This window comes from Panulirus ornatus, chromosome 1 (assembly GCF_036320965.1).
Source record: "Panulirus ornatus isolate Po-2019 chromosome 1, ASM3632096v1, whole genome shotgun sequence".
Taxonomy (NCBI): Eukaryota; Metazoa; Arthropoda; class Malacostraca; order Decapoda; family Palinuridae; genus Panulirus; species Panulirus ornatus.
Window position 1 is genome coordinate 62,821,414 of NC_092224.1, and position 19,444 is coordinate 62,840,857.

General features: G+C 43.3%; 1 protein-coding gene across 1 annotated transcript; it reads left to right on the top strand.

Annotated features, from left to right (window-relative positions):
* Positions 1-888: 888 nt before the first annotated feature.
* On the top strand, positions 889-1,658 carry LOC139749384 (casein kinase II subunit alpha-like). The gene has a single exon (XM_071663217.1). The coding sequence runs from the start codon at positions 889-891 to the stop codon at positions 1,480-1,482; it is 594 nt and encodes a 197-aa protein (XP_071519318.1). The 3' UTR covers positions 1,483-1,658.
* Positions 1,659-19,444: the final 17,786 nt, after the last annotated feature.

The following is a 19,444-nucleotide window of genomic DNA, read 5'->3' on the forward strand; positions in this document are numbered from 1 at the left end:
GATAACACAAAATCTTTTTCACTCCATCTTTCCACCTCCAATTTGGTCTCCCTCTTCTCCTCGTTCCCTCCACCTCCGACACATATATCCTCTTGGTCAATCTTTCCTCACTCATTCTCTCCATGTGCCCAAACCATTTCAAAACACCCTCTTCTGCTCTCTCAACCACGCTCTTTTTATTTCCACACATCTCTCTTACCCTCACGTTACTTACTCGATCAAACCACCTCACACCACACATTGTCCTCAAACATCTCATTTCCAGCACATCCATCCTCCTGCGCACAACTCTATCCATAGCCCACGCCTTGCAACCATACAACATTGTTGGAACCACTATTCCTTCAAACATACCCATTTTTGCTTTCCGAGATAATGTTCTCGACTTCCACACATTCTTCAAGGCTCCCAGAATTTTCGCCCCCTCCCCCACCCTATGATCCACTTCCGCTTCCATGGTTTCATCCGCTGCCAGATCCACTCCCAGATATCTAAAACACTTCACTTCCTCCAGTTTTTCTCCATTCAAACTCACCTCCCAATTGACTTGACCCTCAACCGTACTGTACCTAATAACCTTGCTCTTATTCACATTTACTCTTAACTTTCTTCTTTCACACACTTTACCAAACTCAGTCACCAGCTTCTGCAGTTTCTCACATGAATCAGCCACCAGCGCTGTATCATCAGCGAACAACTGACTCACTTCCCAAGCTCTCTCATCCCCAACAGACTTCATACTTGCCCCTCTTTCCAAAACTCTTGCATTCACCTCCCTAACAACCCCATCCATAAACAAATTAAACAACCAAGGAGACATCACACACCCCTGCCGCAAACCTACATTCACTGAGAACCAATCACTTTCCTCTCTTCCTACACGTACACATGCCTTACATATATATATATATATATATATATATATATGAACATCGGAAGTTGCGACTCATAGATTGGGGGTTAGCAGAATTCTATCACCCAGGTCAAGAGTACAACGTTCGAGTGGCATCCAGATACTTTAAGGGTCCAGAACTTCTTGTAGATTATCAGATGTATGATTACTCACTTGATATGTGGTCATTAGGGTGCATGCTGGCGAGTATGATATTTCGCAAGGAGCCTTTCTTCCATGGTCATGACAATTATGATCAGTTAGTCCGCATTGCTAAGGTGTTGGGAACCGAAGAACTATATGAGTATGTTGAGAAATATCAAATTGAACTAGATCCTAGGTTCAATGATATTCTTGGAAGGCATTCACGAAAGCGTTGGGAAAGGTTTGTCCATAGTGAAAATCAACACTTAGTATCTCCTGAGGCCCTTGACTTCTTGGACAAATTGCTACGTTATGACCACCAAGAGCGCTTGACAGCCCATGAGGCAATGGAACACCCATATTTCTACCCAATCGTAAAGGAACAGGGTCGTCACATGAGTTCACCTACGCCTGCTCCTCCTGCTCTGACTGGTGTTTCTGAGTAGAATTGGTGTGTACCATATTTTTTGATATTGTATTATTCTTATGATTTATACATTTTAACACTTCATTAATGCAAACAGGACAGCTTCTGCAGAATCGTCATGGAGGACATTTATTTGCTGTGATCCTCTCCCTTTTCCCCCTTTTTTTTCATCATATCTTGCACATGACATTTGAGCAATTTGCTTTCCTTTTACATTTCATATATTTTACTTCCCACGTATTCCTCGCGTGTCGTAGAAAGCGACTAGAGGGGACGGGAGCGGGGGGCCGGAAATCCTCCCCTCCTTGTATTAACTTTCTAAAATGGGAAACAGAAGAAGGAGTCACGCGGGGAGTGATCATCCTCCTCGAAGGCTCAGAGTGGGGTGCCTAAATGTGTGTGGATGTAACCAAGATGTGAAAAAAGGAGAGATAGGTAGTATGTTTGAGGAAAGGAACCTGGATGTTTTGGCTCTGAGTGAAACGAAGCTCAAGGGTAAAGGGGAAGAGTGGTTTGGAAATGTCTGGGGAGTGAAGTCAGGGGTTAGTGAGAGGACAAGAGCAAGGGAAGGAGTAGCAATACTCCTGAAACAGGAGTTGTGGGAGTATGTGATAGAATGTAAGAAAGTAAATTCTCGATTAATATGGGTAAAATTGAAAATTGATGGAGAGAGGTGGGTGATTATTGGTGCATATGCACCTGGGCATGAGAAGAAAGATCATGAGAGGCAAGTGTTTTGGGAGCAGCTAAATGAGTGTGTTAGCGGTTTTGATGCACGAGACCGGGTTATAGTGATGGGTGATTTGAATGCAAAGGTGAGTAATGTGGCAGTTGAGGGAATAATTGGTATGCATGGGGTGTTCAGTGTTGTAAATGGAAATGATGAAGAGCTTGTAGATTTATGTGCTGAAAAAGGACTGATGATTGGGAATACCTGGTTTAAAAAGCGAGATATACATAAGTATACTTATGTAAGTAGGAGAGATGGCCAGAGAGCGTTATTGGATTATGTGTTAATTGACAGGCGTGCGAAAGAGAGACTTTTGGATGTTAATGTGCTGAGAGGTGCAACTGGAGGGATGTCTGATCATTATCTTGTGGAGGCTAAGGTGAAGATTAGTATGGGTTTTCAGAAAAGAGGAGTGAATGTTGGGGTGAAGAAGGTGGTGAGAGTAAGTGAGCTTGGGAAGGAGACCTGTGTGGGGAAGTACCAGGAGAGACTGTGTACAGAATGGAAAAAGGTGAGAACAATGGAAGTAAGGGGAGTGGGGGAGGAATGGGATGTATTTAGGGAATCAGTGATGGATTGCGCAAAAGATGCTTGTGGCATGAGAAGAGTGGGAGGTGGGCTGTTTAGAAAGGGTAGTGAGTGGTGGGATGAAGAAGTAAGAGTATTAGTGAAAGAGAAGAGAGAGGCATTTGGACGATTTTTGCAGGGAAAAAATGCAATTGAGTGGGAGAAGTATAAAAGAAAGAGACAGGAGGTCAAGAGAAAGGTGCAAGAGGTGAAAAAGAGGGCAAATGAGAGTTGGGGTGAGAGACTATCAGTAAATTTTAGGGAGAATAAAAAGATGTTCTGGAAGGAGGTAAATAGGGTGCGTAAGACAAGGGAGCAAATGGGAACTTCAGTGAAGGGCGTAAATGGGGAGGTGATAACAAGTAGCGGTGATGTGAGAAGGAGATGGAATGAGTATTTTGAAGGTTTGTTGAATGTGTCTGATGACAGAGTGGCAGATATAGGGTGTTTTGGTCGAGGTGGTGTGCAAAGTGAGAGGGTTAGGGAAAATGATTTGGTAAACAGAGAAGAGGTAGTAAAAGCTTTGCGGAAGATGAAAGCCGGCAAGGCAGCAGGTTTGGATGGTATTGCAGTGGAATTTATTAAAAAAGGGGGTGACTGTATTGTTGACTGGTTGGTAAGGTTATTTAATGTATGTATGACTCATGGTGAGGTGCCTGAGGATTGGCGGAATGCGTGCATAGTGCCATTGTACAAAGGCAAAGGGGATAAGAGTGAGTGCTCAAATTACAGAGGTATAAGTTTGTTGAGTATTCCTGGTAAATTATATGGGAGGGTATTGATTGAGAGGGTGAAGGCATGTACAGAGCATCAGATTGGGGAAGAACAGTGCGGTTTCAGAAGTGGTAGAGGATGTGTGGATCAGGTGTTTGCTTTGAAGAATGTATGTGAGAAATACTTAGAAAAGCAAATGGATTTGTATGTAGCATTTATGGATCTGGAGAAGGCATATGATAGAGTTGATAGAGATGCTCTGTGGAAGGTATTAAGAATATATGGTGTGGGAGGCAAGTTGTTAGAAGCAGTGAAAAGTTTTTATCGAGGATGTAAGGCATGTGTACGTGTAGGAAGAGAGGAAAGTGATTGGTTCTCAGTGAATGTAGGTTTGCGGCAGGGGTGTGTGATGTCTCCATGGTTGTTTAATTTGTTTATGGATGGGGTTGTAAGGGAGGTAAATGCAAGAGTTTTGGAAAGAGGGGCAAGTATGAAGTCTGTTGGGGATGAGAGAGCTTAGGAAGTGAGTCAGTTGTTGTTCGCTGATGATACAGCGCTGGTGGCTGATTCATGTGAGAAACTGCAGAAGCTGGTGACTGAGTTTGGTAAAGTGTGTGGAAGAAGAAAGTTGAGAGTAAATGTGAATAAGAGCAAGGTTATTAGGTACAGTAGGGGTGAGGGTCAAGTCAATTGGGAGGTGAGTTTGAATGGAGAAAAACTGGAGGAAGTGAAGTGTTTTAGATATCTGGGAGTGGATCTGTCAGCGGATGGAACCATGGAAGCGGAAGTGGATCATAGGGTGGGGGAGGGGGCGAAAATTTTGGGAGCCTTGAAAAATGTGTGGAAGTCGAGAACATTATCTCGGAAAGCAAAAATGGGTATGTTTGAGGGAATAGTGGTTCCAACAATGTTGTATGGTTGCGAGGCGTGGGCTATGGATAGAGATGTGCGCAGGAGGATGGATGTGCTGGAAATGAGATGTTTGAGGACAATGTGTGGTGTGAGGTGGTTTGATCGAGTAAGTAACGTAAGGGTAAGAGAGATGTGTGGAAATAAAAAGAGCGTGGTTGAGAGAGCAGAAGAGGGTGTTTTGAAATGGTTTGGGCACATGGAGAGAATGAGTGAGGAGAGATTGACCAAGAGGATATATGTGTCAGAGGTGGAGGGAACGAGGAGAAGAGGGAGACCAAATTGGAGGTGGAAAGATGGAGTGAAAAAGATTTTGTGTGATCGGGGCCTGAACATGCAGGAGGGTGAAAGGAGGGCAAGAAATAGAGTGAATTGGAGTCATGTGGTATACAGGGGTTGACGTGCTGTCAGTGGATTGAAGCAAGGCATGTGAAGCGTCTGGGGTAAACCATGGAAAGCTGTGTAGGTATGTATATTTGCGTGTGTGGACGTGTGTATGTACATGTGTATGGGGGGGGGGGGGGGTTGGGCCATTTCTTTCGTCTGTTTCCTTGCGCTACCTCGCAAACGCGGGAGACAGCGACAAAGTATAAAAAAAAAAAAAAAAAAAAATATATATATATATATATATATATATATATATATATATATATATATATATATATATATATATATAATTTTTTTTTTCTTTTTTTTTTTTTTTTTTGCTGTCTCCCGCGTTTGCGAGGTAGCGCAAGGAAACAGACGAAAGAAATGGCCCAACCCACCCTCATACACCTGTATATACATACGTCCACACACGCAAAATATACATACCTACACAGCTTTCCATGGTTTACCCCAGACGCTTCACATGCCCCGATTTAATCCACTGACAGCACGTCAACCCCGGTATACCACATCGCTCCAATTCACTCTATTCCTTGCCCTCCTTTCACCCTCCTGCATGTTCAGGCCCCGATCACACAAAATCCTTTTCACTCCATCTTTCCACCTCCAATTTGGTCTCCCTCTTCTCCTCGTTCCCTCCACCTCCGACACATATATCCTCTTGGTCAATCTTTCCTCACTCATTCTCTCCATGTGCCCAAACCATTTCAAAACACCCTCTGCTGCTCTCTCAACCACGCTCTTTTTATTTCCACACATCTCTCTTACCCTCACGTTACTTACTCGATCAAACCACCTCACACCACACATTGTCCTCAAACATCTCATTTCCAGCACATCCATCCTCCTGCGCACAACTCTATCCATAGCCCACGCCTCGCAACCATACAACATTGTTGGAACCACTATTCCTTCAAACATACTCATTTTTGCTTTCCGAGATAATGTTCTCGACTTCCACACATTCTTCAAGGCTCCCAGAATTTTCGCCCCCTCCCCCACCCTATGATCCACTTCCGCTTCCATGGTTCCATCCGCTACCAGATCCACTCCCAGATATCTAAAACACTTCACTTCCTCCAGTTTTTCTCCATTCAAACTCACCTCCCAATTGACTTGACCCTCAACCCTACTGTACCTAATAACCTTGCTCTTATTCACATTTACTCTTAACTTTCTTCTTTCACACACTTTACCAAACTCAGTCACCAGCTTCTGCAGTTTCTCACATGAATCAGCCATGGGAGGGGAGGATTTCCAGCCTCCCGCTCCCTCACCTTTTAGTCGCCTTCTACGACATACAGGGAATACGTGGGAAGTATTCTTTCTACCTTACCCCCAGGGATAACATAATACTATATTGGTAGAAAATAGTATTCTCTTTTCGTTAAAAGGTTTTATTCTTTCCCATCTTGTTGCCATTGTTGCTATTGTTGATTTTACTATTCCGACAGTTTCGTGATACTTTTCTTCGTCATCGTTTTGAAGTAAGTATTAAGTTTGCACAAGTCAGCAGTACTGGTTTTCTAGTCAAGTGCGACCCAACGATTATGTTAATGCAGAACTAAAATTCGAAGCTTCTTTACCAATTAACAAATTTAGTTTGCAAATTTGACACGATTAAGATGACACCATTCTTTTTGTACATCCACTTTATCTGGAATACGACGGACACCAAATAACATTACAGATCCGTAAGGCAAAACACTCCTTATTCCTAATCACACTGAACAGAATATTCTGTGGCATCATGTGTGATAATTCAGTATATGTCAAGCGTGATCTGGTTATTACAGTCCGGTACAAGGTGAAGGGCGCAACAACGGCGGTTCACCTCTGCAGCAATTCAAAAGAATTTCAACAAATTTCTTTTCGAATCTTCCTTGTTTTAAGAGAAACTGAATAAGAAAAGCGTTCATGGTCGGGACCATTTCCTCTGGACGACTTGGTTGGATTTTCTCAGCGAGGAAAGTTTAACTTGGGCAGTTCTTACAAAGCCTCACTCCAGGTTATTTTAGCGTCCATTCAAAGGCTTTCAGGCGCTCCCTCTGAGGTACAACACTATCACCTTCCTCAGTTGTGAGGCTCTTCCTTTATCTCCGCTGCCGGGGACTCGAGTGTAATACGGGTCTTCGGTGTTTATTCTCTTGTGTTTGATGCCTGGTCCTGAGCGACGGGATGCTCCGGGAAGCTTCGAGAACGAGGTCGTCACGGCAGAAGCTATACTGTTAAATGTACACCTCTCTTGGAATAGGTCGTAGAGGTCTTAATCGTATGGATAAACGTTAAAGGCTGTTGCATCCGCCGCTGCGACATTCACAAGCTCTTGGCCAAAGGGGGAGACGTAACAGGTTAATTAATGCACCTCTGAGTCACTCAGACATTGAAGAAGAGGAATAGACCCATTCATGTAGATACCTGCACCTCTGAGACACCCTGGTTGGTAATGACCACAAGAGTAGACGTAACAGGCAGGGCCTTCACCTCTCGGACCATCAGACGTTGTTGCTCGTTTGGCTCAACAATACCAACCCAGTACCTCCATCTCTCAGAGACTCACAGATCTCTCAGTAACAGAACAGTGCTTCCAAACTCTGAGGTATTCACAAGTTGTTGATCCTATGAGTAGATGTGATAGGTTTGTGTCTCCTTCTTCCACGCACTCGTAATTCACTATTGAAAAAAAAAAAGATGCGAAGGTCTCTTACCAGTCAGGTCTCACTCCGTGCTATACTGCAAAATAAGGCGCATTCATGTCAAGATTGCTGGCCGGACTTTCTCTCCCATTAAAACTTAGCTACCGCGTAATCTTTTCTTTCTCTGGTTCTTTCTTTTTTCTTCAAGTCTCCAGTCACGGACGAGAGATTTCGTCAGGGTCATTCTTTATATGACACTTGAAAAAATAAGGACATCAGGGAAGGAGAATAAGAAATATGTTAGTCTAAAAGTTTTTGACGAGATGGAGAACCTGCTTAATGAGAAAGGGGCAGGCAGGTCATACCTGTTATAAAGTCCACGAGCGTGTAAGAAGTTTTCTAAACTTACCGTTGCTGGTAGAGAAACAGACATCATAGTGACGCGGCCTTACAGAGCGAGCAGCTCGCTGTCCTAGATATATATACATATGAGAATGAGAACCGCTCCCAAGACTGATCCCTGTGGTGCATCACTTGTTAAATCTAACTGTGCAGTGGCTTGGCCACTAATCACTTCTCTCCATTTACGGACAGTCTGCCAGCTTCCTGATCTTCGCAGTACAACCCCACGGGACTCCTTGGCTTTACGAAGAAGAGGTTTAAATGATTTCGGTTTGTGATGAAAGCTCATTTTCAGTTAGAGAAAGAAAGGTTTTTTCTTGGTCCGTTATACCAGGTTCATTGTCCGAATACCCGCTGAACGGGAGTAGTTGATCTTTAGATTGTAATGGGAGACAGGTTTAAGAAAAGATGGAATCCATGTCCTCATTCTCGCAATGATAACACCTGCTTTTAGCTCAGCAGAGACGATATACCAACCTAGCAAATAGAATAGTAAAATGTCAGTCAGTTCACTCAGAACTATCAAAGTGCCAGTACTGGGCTTACGAAGGAGTAGGCGGAGGAGAAGGAAGGTGGAATGAGCAGAGGGAGGTGACTTCAGATAAGCCGATCGAAGGTAGTATTGTGTATCTGTGCGTAGTACGAAATTTTAGTCATCAATGAGTCCAAATTGTCTAGGAGTGGTCATGACCGTCTGGGATTTGATCTACGTTATCAGAAATACAAGACGTGAGGGGCATTAACCGCATTCTTTGCCTTTTTTATCAGTGTGTGAAAAAAGGTCAATCATGCCTTGATGTACATTAAAGTCGTCTTGCTGAGTAACCTTATTTGAAGCAAAATGGTGTGAGTATGTCTTCGTTATTTAATCATAAGACTAACGAAACAATCAGGGAAGAGAGTGTGTACAGGATCCATCTAGAGATGTAACAAGATGTTTCCTACTTTCGTATTGTAGTATCTCTGGTTGGCGGTACTCTGATTAGAGTACGAAGTTAACTTCTACGACGAGTGTGTGTCTGTGGTCCCCATACAACGGTGTGTTGTGGTGGCGATCCTTAACTGTTGTGGTTTATTCTAGTGGATCCCCTGCTACGGTATATGGTGGATCGCTAGAGGAGTGGCGTGATTTCTCACCTTTCTGCAGGTGTACTGCAATGCTCCCGTGTCTGGTCTTACTTTGTCGTGTCTCCTCACTGGTCGAGCGGTACGGTCGAAGCGAGCGGAAACTGTAGCTAATTCGATCTTGGCATATTCGGTGTCAGATTATCATGGAAGATAAACTAGTTAACCCATAGCGTTATCAGAACAGGCAATGTGGAGGACATCTCCTACGCATGCCCTGTTAAACTGTGCTCAGATTAAACGTATATAAGATGATTATGTAGTAATCCAATACTTATAGCTTATATGATATAATGATATATAATTCCATAAACAGATGTGCTCTGGAAATCTGTTTAGGTAACAGTGATCTTGTTTTTAACTTACTTGCGCAGGCACTTGTCTTATGACGGCCCTGTTTTCACTGATGACCAGAGTCCCAAATGATAATAACCATGGCCGTTGAGAATTCGAACTGGGGATATCACCATTTTTCTATTTCATCTTCTAGTTCGAACAGCCTCGAGGCTATGACATACTCTCATTCTTAAGCTGAGGCTCCCATCTTACGCGACGTCGATTTACACCACAGGGAATGGCTGAAAGCTTTCTATACAGATGGTGGAAAAGTTGAAGCCGTCAAGCCTTCCATCCCTTGTGATCTGAAGCAGATGTTCAACCACTGTGCCCGACCAACACATCCACTCCTCCGACACAAAAGATCTTTTTGGAACCTTCCATCATTCACGCTACAGCTACACACATTTTTCTCCTATAGGTTTACCTAAACACATTCTTATGTACGTCTGTTTACTCCTCCAAATGTTCTTTCCACCGCCGGTCTTGACAATTTAGTACTGGCTGGACTGACTCATGAATATCCTTTTTCTGTTATCTTTTTCATCATCGTAAGATGCTTTTGTTTCTGCTGAGCGCCTGGCAGAGATTATCGTTGTGGGAATGAAGACATATACGTTACGCTTCTTTTATCTCCTCCTCCTCCAGTTTGTGTTCCCCCACCTTTGTTCCCTAGGTCATTCGCGCAAGAGGATTAGTGTTGGATCTGAATAAGATTCCTTCCTTCAAGTCGTATTCAGATCAGTGTAAGTTCTTCGAGAAGGTGCGCGCGTATTTTTCGAAGAAGGTGCGATAACCATTTGTCTTTAGTTATAGATCTGTTTGGTCTTTGGCCAAAGGTTACTGGACAATATCTTTTGTTCTACCTTTCCCGCGCATTTTGTGTTCGTGTCTCTTACACTGACAATGTCGTCTTTTTTCTTTTCATCTATTTCTATTTTTTTCTTTAACTCTCCAGTAAATGACTTTAACCTTCTTGCATCAAGTGATGCACCTCTTAAAGATCACATGCCTCCCCCCTCTCTCATGCCTTCTCTTACAGCGAGTGAAGGAATCCCTCCTTGTATTTTGAAGGAGTGTGCTTCTGAAACTGCATTGATGCTTACTCTTCTGTCTCGCTCTTGCTTCATAACTAAGGCTTTTCATTCCTTTTGGAGACATGCGTTGATTCATGCAAAGCTTTTCCTTCTCTTTGGAGACATCCCTTAATTGGTCCTATCCCAAAGGAGAGTGACTGATCTCACCCATTCTATCATCGTCTTATTGCTTTACAGTCCACCGCAGTCATCACTTTTGAGGCCTCCTCTGATCACACTTCCCTTCGTGAGAGCCATATGTGATGTAATTTCCCATGTTCTTAAAGTCTTGTCAGTCGCTCTTCGAGATTTAGAAAGCCGCTCTTCGACTTTTCGAAAATCTTGCACTGTAGCCTTTGATATGTCCAAAGTCTTTGGTAAAGTATGACGCAGAGGTCCAATCTCCTATATCTCCTCTTGTGGTCGCCTTCTCTCACTCATCTTAAATCTGCTTCTACAGTTGGTGATGGACCACCTTCTTTCCATGTAAGATGCAGCATAACTTAGGGTGCTGTCCCGTATCAAACACCCATCTTCCTTTCTACTAACGAATTCCTCTCTTCATCAAAAGACCCAGTTCATCAGACGCTCAGATGTCTGATGTTTCTTTGTATTTCATCGCTTAAAAACATCACTAAGAATAAGAAATATTAAGGAAGAAAAACTATCACAGAGAAAGAAGACTGTCGAGATTTAGTGTATATCCCTAAGTAAAGATAGGAATAAGTCACTCTAGACTTCGTGACCGAATCGTGCTGGAACTAACCATCTCTTGGAGGAGAAGTTAGATGCTGATGTTCGATAAAGTTTGAGCCGTTCTCGCACACAGCGGACGCACGAGAGTACGTCACTGCCACCAACTTGCCAAGTGTGTTAAGAAGTGAACCTCTGACGTCAGGAAGCACCACTGTGGGCACTGAAACACCCAAGGTCGATAACTCCTCCGACTCGGGGAGACCAGCCTTTTGAAACGGTGTGTATAGGTGGAAACCTCTGAAGCGTAAGCCTTTGTTGCCCTTAAAGACTCGGAATATTTATTGGGCCGTGGATGACGCAGAGACCAAGGAACGAGACGTCATTCAGGCCAGTCGGAAATTTCACCACCAGAGGTCAGTTAGAGGAATTCTTTCCCGCCGTTAATGATCATGAGGGCTCCATGAGGAGGCCGCTGTAACGGAGGACGTCTGTGATGGTATCAAGAAAACGCGCTATGTGTCATGAAGGTGCCACTGATGTATGCAAGGATGGATTGAAGGAGCTCCTGTCTGGAAATATTAGTGCATTCGGCGATTGAGTTGGGGTGAGTGAGTACCAGTAAACCACAGGGAAAATAAGATGTTTTGGAAGGGGAGTAATTAATAGTGTTAGGAAGATAAGAGGGCAAATGGAAACGCAGATGAAGGTGACAAATGGGGAAGTGGTAACAGGTAGTAATGAGATGGGGAGATGGAGTGAATGTATATATGGGTTTGATGATTGGATGGCACATGTAAGGTATTTGGGTCGGGGAGGTATGAGAAGTACATCATGGAAAGGGGTTTGGTGAAGAGTGAAAAGATGGTAATAATTTTGCGTAAGATGTAAGTCAGTTGGAGTGGATGGTATTGCAGTTAATCTTTATTTAGGAAGATGATAACTGTGTTGTTGAATGGTTAATGAGGATCTTTAATGTATTACACTGTGTAGTACAATTTTGTTCCTGGGTAGTGAATGTTATTTCATAATTGTTCATGCGTAAGAATTAGAGAAAAAGGTTATTGTTCCCTTCAGACTTTGCATTTATGACCAGGACTGATATTTTGAGATTAGCTATTTCCACTTGGACAACGGGCGCACTGTGTACTTAGAAAATACGGTCACGCGGCTGCTTTCAGCAACACTTCTTCAGTGTCTCGCCTCATTCAGGAGATCAAAGCCCTTTGGACCCAAAACATGGACCTACAGTACGTTAAGAACCTCGCCACTTCCTTGCACAGACGTATGCAGATGGAAATCAAGGCCAAAGGAGAGATAACAATATACTTCAATGTAAATGTGATATCGCCTTTAAAGATGCTTCGGGAGGTGGACAGGGTTTTATGCGGACGATGTATACATGGCTCTAGTCTGAGGGAACACTGGTAGAGAGGTCAGTATAACGTCGAAGACAACAACGAAAACTAGTATCCCTTCATTATCAAGTGGAACTGCGAGGGAACCTGTCACTGTGAACCTGAGTCTCGTCATCAACAAGTGGAAGATCTAGCTAACTCAGCGAGCGTCTTGTTTTTACACTTAACTGATGGTTGCCACAGTACTCCTGTCTCGGCCATTTTGGACACCAGTGGAGCAAGAGAAGGGGAGGACAGAAAGGGGATGGACGGGGGACGAGAAAAGGGTTAAGGGTGAGAAGAAGGCAGGATGTTGGGAAGAGAAAAGGAGAATGCTGGAAAGAACGAAGGGTTGAGGGAAATGAGAAGGACGACGGGAAAGGGAGAGAGAGAGAGAGCAGGTAGAAGTTGGAGAAGAAAGGAAAAACAAGGGATGAAATTTGGATGAGGAACGAGGAAATATGGCTGAGAGGGAAGATACAGGAAACAGATATAAACCAAGTTGAACGAGGAAAGGGAAAAGGGTAGGAAGGAAAGAGGGAAGAGGAAGGGAAAGTGAGCCAAGACGGGTTGGGGAGGAGACCATAGACGGGAGTAGAAGAGAAAAAGGAAGAGAAAGGTAGGGGAAAGAAGTGTGGAGGGGAATGGTGCAGAGGGTGGAAGAGTGAGGCATGATTCTAGGAATACAAAACTCATCAACCTCCTCAGTGTGACTCGCTCTGCCACAGCTGAACGTATGGTACAGTGTGTACATCGACGTACCAGTAGTAAACAGTCTATGTCACAGAGACTCACTGCTCAAAAGTATTTCAAATATAGACAACTAAACCCTCACGAGCACGGGAAGTGTAACTTTGAAGTAGAATGGGGACGTGAGTGATGCAAATACCACAGTGTTTGTGGAGGCCGCTGAACTCTTGAGACTAGTGAGCTGCAGTAGATAAGAGGAGGTGAGAGAAAGGGAAAACGAGGGAGCGGGGGAAGGAAGGGATAGCGAGAGAGTGAAGAGATGAAACATTTCCTTGCTCTACTTGAGCCTCACGTAACCTAACCTAACCTCTGTGAGTGTGGCCCGCTCATCACTCCTGGCTGGATATACGTCCCACCGCTGTTCATCACGACGCACGTATTAACAACGGTCCTGGCAACTTCATCATATGAGCATCATCAACACCTTGGTTTACAGTGAACAATTTCTCTCTCTTCTCTGAGCAGGTGATAGGAAGGAGGACGTAGCAGCTGGGAGTTGGGTACTAAGCACGTGTTTGCTTACATGTAAATAACAACTGCCGACGTTTGTGCCCATTGGGTATGACGAGACTGATAGAAGGGTCCGTAACTCACCGACCCTGGAGGATGGTTCTCTTCAGTTTGTGTCAAGAATGAAAAATGTTTCTCTCCAAAATTAAACTTCTTTTTTTTCTTCCCACTGAAAAGGGAGGGAGAGTAGATTTGTCAAAGCTTCGCTCAACGCTTGGGAGAGACTCCATAAAGTCTCAGGGGACTGATGGAGATGAGAGAGCTCTGTGTTAGGGAGGTGTATGAGAGTAGAGAATATACCAAGGAAATTTACGTGTGGGCTGAGAATGTTACAGGGCAGTACGTGGGTAGAAAGAGTAAAGAAAGGATATAGTGGGTTGAGGGAATGACATGGGAAATGTACGTCCATGTACAGAGGAAATAGCGGGGAAAAAGACCTGGGTGTAATAATCTCTGGTGATCTAAAGCTAAGTAAACAGTGCACAGACGTAGTTAAAGAAGCCAATAAAATTCTTGGGTTTCTAGGTAAGGCTATCGAATATCAAGTCCAGAGAAAGCATCTTTACTCTTTACAAGCCACTTGTGCATCCCTACCTCGAATATAATGATAAATTTTGGTCACCTTTCTTTAGGGAAGACATAGACAGAATGGAGAGAGCACAGAGACGAACTGCCAAGATGCTTCCCGGACTGAAAAATAAATCCTTTGGGAACCGATTAAATGACCTGAATGTATTTAGCTTCTAATACATTAGTTGCATTATCTGCGCCTATTTTAGCTACATCAAATGTTTATAATGCTTTTTATTTTTGATATGTACATATTTCTACTCATACCATACTCCTCTATGATAATCATGTCTCTTCCACCATCACAAACAGCCTCCAAGGAACCAAGTTGTCTGTTGCTATTTCTTTTCCTTTATGTATGTTGGTAGCGAGGACGACTGGAAAGTGTACGTGGCCTGAGGGGATAGCAAGGGGAGTGTGCAAAGATGAAGAAGATGGCAAGAGGGATTGAATGGGTTGAGGATATGTGTCACGGAGATTAACAGAGACGTGTGGCTCGGCTTTGGGGATAAGAGTCATAATGAAGAGAGGGATGGTAGGTGATGCGATTACATAACATGGGAGTGTTACGTGCTACAAGGGTTGGTATACTGTTGTAAGGTGGAGCTCTGGTGATAGGTTAGGGACGATGTCGACTCCTAAGTCTTTCGTTTTCACAGATTCCTGCAGTGTGTATGTGCGTAAGTGTGTGTGTGTGTGTGCGTGTGTGTGTGTGTCAGTTTTTCATGAAGAATGATAACAAGAAACTTCATTTATCTACCATTTTTTCTTAATATCTCCCTGTGAAACGTGACGTATATTCTCTGTTGATAATGTTATAGTTTAATGAATATATATCAGCTTCACGCCAAAGTTACACAAACGAATTTGCTTTCGGGGAATTTGCGTAGAGCAGATGGTCACCTGAATGAAGCAAGAAACACTAATTAGCAATTGTACAACTGGTATACTGGTACACTGGTCTGTTCTCCCATTGAGTCACTGTTCTCCACCGTGTTGAAAGTTGAAAGATGCAGCAGTCATGACACATTGTGAGTGATTAATGACAACGTGGTAAGGCATCACTGGGGATCCATATGTAAGCCATGTTAAAAGGTGGAGACGTTGGTTCTTTGGTACCTCGAGGTCACGGAACACCCTTAGAGGGTTGGTTCCGGGAGTCATTGTAGCACCTGCTAAACTATTCTCGCGTCCGTATGTTAAACATTCCGGTAATTGTTTCCGTGGTTGATGCTGGTTGGTCGTTGGTGCTGAATGTGGAACAGTCTGTGACCAAAATGGTTTCGTAAGGTACATCACGAGCCACTTTACTGAGAGTGAGACACGGCGTTCTCAACACATGTCACTTAAACAACAGCTCTAATGACCTCGACTACTGACCATCTACTATCATTGCAACTCCTCTTACCCTCGTTAACATACTTGATCACGGCAAGTCGAAAGCGGATCTCGCGTTCATGGACGTATTTTGTGGCTTAAAATGATGATACATGTTAACCACAGACCACAACAGTTAGCTTGGAATTAATTATGTGTAACTTAACCGTTCGTTATCCTCCCTGATGAAGTGAAAATCAAACCATGATTTAGCACGACAATAAGCTTACCACGAGGTAAAAGGGAGGGTTGAGGTCAAGAGTTGAAAAGGTGAGATGCGAGTCGTGTGTTTGTATGTGTGTGTGTGTGTGTGTGTGTGATTATGACAGGTCCAGTTCACCTCTCTCTTCATGTGATGTTATGAAGATAGGAACTTATTCTTAATTCATGAATTTCTTTGTTTTTGTATGCAGCTTTTTTTTTCTTTTTGGCATCACATGGACATAAGTTTCTGATGAACAGTTGTAACAGTCCATCCTAAGCCTCTCCACGATCCTGGTATTATTAATTGCTTCGTGTATTTTCACGGACGTAACTGGAGCACAGTAAAAGATCTCTTTCCACGTATATTCATTTTGTAACAACACCTTCCCATTCTTCAGGTAATCTCTCATCTGTAATTCTCATTTTTTATCTACTTCTATTGCCACATCTTCCCTCACCACTGTCTTCCTTGTAGAGCTTCCAGGTCGACATGAAGAAACGCTCAGTGTTCAGCAGTTCTTAAATGACTAAAGTGCTGTCTATAGCTCCTTCAATAGAAGGAAGATGTCTCGGTTTAGGAATATATGGAGCAGTTTGTTGGTCACCGGACACTCTGTGGTGGAAGTCAGTCTAACTATGTCTTTCAGAAACTGTGAGAATCTTTCCAGTCCCGTTCTCCCTTAGGCCTGATATACTATATATCTTGATCCTTGATAACATTATCTGAATGTCTCGCATCAACTCTGAGCTGAGCAGGCTGTTTGTTAGATTCATATCATGTTGTATTACGAAATTGAATCAGTTATTGTGTTTTAGCATCATACAAGCCACCTGGGTTGGGTGCACAATATTCATGTTCACTCATTACTGGATTCGCGTCTCTAACGCTAATACATGTTATCAACATCAAAAACTGTGATATAGGTTCAAACAAAGTGTAAGACATTGATACTGTATATAGCACTACTAACTTCATGAACAGAACAACAGATCCCCTACCAATAAGCCACTTCATTACATGCCGTGCTTCGCAAAATCTAGGATGCCACACGATTGAAGGGCGTGTCAAGCATTTTTGATAAACAGACCAGTAAATACGTATGTCACATCGAGGGCGCTTGTCTGTTTAGGTCCAGCCTCCCTATGAACCGTGTGACCCGTCGGCTAACCTCACTGACCTAGTTTCAAAGCGAGGCGGCGGCGTCAACGACGTCGGGTTTCCTTGATGTTAGATCATACCGGATCATCTTAGAACACGACGTGACGTGGAGAGCATGAGGGAGGGAGTGTACGGTACACACTGCACCGGCGGCACTGTACGGGACGTGATGGCGCTAGCCTTGCATGTGACAAATTCTTGGGCCCGCAAATGTGTGGTGTGTCGACTACTTTGCTCCAAACGTTGATAGGACGAGGTAATGTCATAGGGTAAGTTGGCCCTTATAGAGGAGGTCTGTTGACAGCAGTCTGGTTCATGACACCATTATGATATCATCTGGACTCATAATGTTGGGATATGTGAAGCCATACGGTGATTATGACACAAAGGTGATGAAAGGAAACATCAATGGTTGATGAGGGGACTAATCCCTGTCCTTTGTATATTATTTATAGGTTTAAGTGGCTTGAGCCCTTAATTATGTTTAATTAATGTATCTACCCTATATTACCTTACCTTACCTTACCTTAACTTGATTTACCTTACCTTTATTTACCTTTCCTTGCCTCGCTTTACTATGCCGTAACATGATTAATGTTATTTTCTTGTGTTGCAGGTGAGTACCTTGTGATGGCTGCCTTGCTGAAGACCAGTTGGGACTGGTAGAGTGTCTTACCTGTTTCTTTCTGTTAAGGACTTTGAAATGGGAGACTATGTACACACACACACACACACACACACACACACACACACACACACACACACACACACCATTAGAGGGTAGCACATCTGAGTATCTTTGATAGCCAAAAGAGGCTGTAAACATGGCCAGACAAAGAAAGGGTAAAACTGATTAGTGTAAGTGGCCAGAGGAGGAGCATTCATACGCGATAACTTTGGACATGACGGTACAGCAGCTGAGCACTACAGCTCAGTTCTCGAGTATAAATGCACTTCTGCGCTAATGAGCGTAGGCCCATGAGTTCAGGAGTGAGATCCTAGCGTGTGATGGTTGTACATTTGTTCTGGGTCATGGAGCTTAGGTGTCGTCAGGCCTTCATGCCCACAGGTTAAGCTGTCTCGCTTAGTAAGAAAAGAAGGGAAGCTTTTATTTGCAAATAGCGTGGAAAGTAGAATATTTGTATACATTAATTTGTATCCATCGTAATAACAATTCGTACGCGATTCGTGATGCTGGATTTAGACGTCGATTGAAAAGTCCTTGCGTTCAATTTTTGCAAAGGTGTTGTAAAAGTTACGATCTAGCACCGGGATTTCTCCCATCTTCCCTATCATGTCTCTCTTCGTGTTCGTTATCGTTTTCGTACGTCGTGTGTGATTATCCTTCAGTTTGGTATAATCAGTCACGAAATTCATATGTCTCTTTTGCACTGGCTCAAGAGGTAAACATACCTTAATGATTTTGTGCTTAAAACAGTGAATTACTGTGCTACAAGTTTTATGTTTCTGTTTCGTTTAAATTTCGCTTCTTAAAGAAGCACCAGACAAAATTCTCTAGTGAGGGGAACGATATATATATATATATATATATATATATATATATATATATATATATATATAATTTGTTTATGGATGGGGTTGTTAGGGAGGTGAAGGGAAGAGTTTTGGAAAGAGGGGCGAGAATGAAGTCTGTTGTGGATGAGAGAGCTTGGGAAGTGAGTCAGTTGTTGTTCGCTAATGATACAGCGCTGTTGGCTGATTCATGTGAGAAACTGCAGAAGCTGGTGACTGAGTTTGGTAAAGTGTGTGAAAGAAGAAAGTTAAGAGTAAATGTGAATAAGAGCAAGGTTATTAGGTACAGTAGGGTTGAGGGTCAAGTCAATTGGGAGGTAAGTTTGAATGGAGAAAAACTGGAGGAAGTAAAGTGTTTTAGATATCTGGGAGTGGATCTGGCAGCGGATGGAACCATGGAAGCGGAAGTGAATCATAGGGTGGGGGAGGGGGCGAAAATCCTGGGAGCCTTGAAGAATGTGTGGAAGTCGAGAACATTATCTCGGAAAGCAAAAATGGGTATGTTTGAAGGAATAGTGGTTCCAACAATGTTGTATGGTTGCGAGGCGTGGGCTATGGATAGAGTTGTGCGCAGGAGGGTGGATCTGCTGGAAATGAGATGTTTGAGGACAATGTGTGGTGTGAGGTGGTTTGATCGAGTAAGTAATGTAAGGGTAAGAGAGATGTGTGGAAATAAAGAGAGCTTGGTTGAGAGAGCAGAAGAGGGTGTTTTTAAATGGTTTGGGCACATGGAGAGAATGAGTGAGGAAAGATTGACCAAGAGGATATATGTGTCGGAGGTGGAGGGAACGAGGAGAAGTGGGAGACCAAATTGGAGATGGAAAGATGAAGTGAAAAAGATTTTGAGTGATCGGGGCCTGAACATGCAAGAGGGTGAAAGGCGGGCAAGGAATAGAGTGAATT

Bases quoted from the DNA above. Each gene is read 5' to 3' on its own strand.
- LOC139749384 (XM_071663217.1), top strand. From the start codon at position 889: ATGCCTTACATATATATATATATATATATATATATATATGAACATCGG.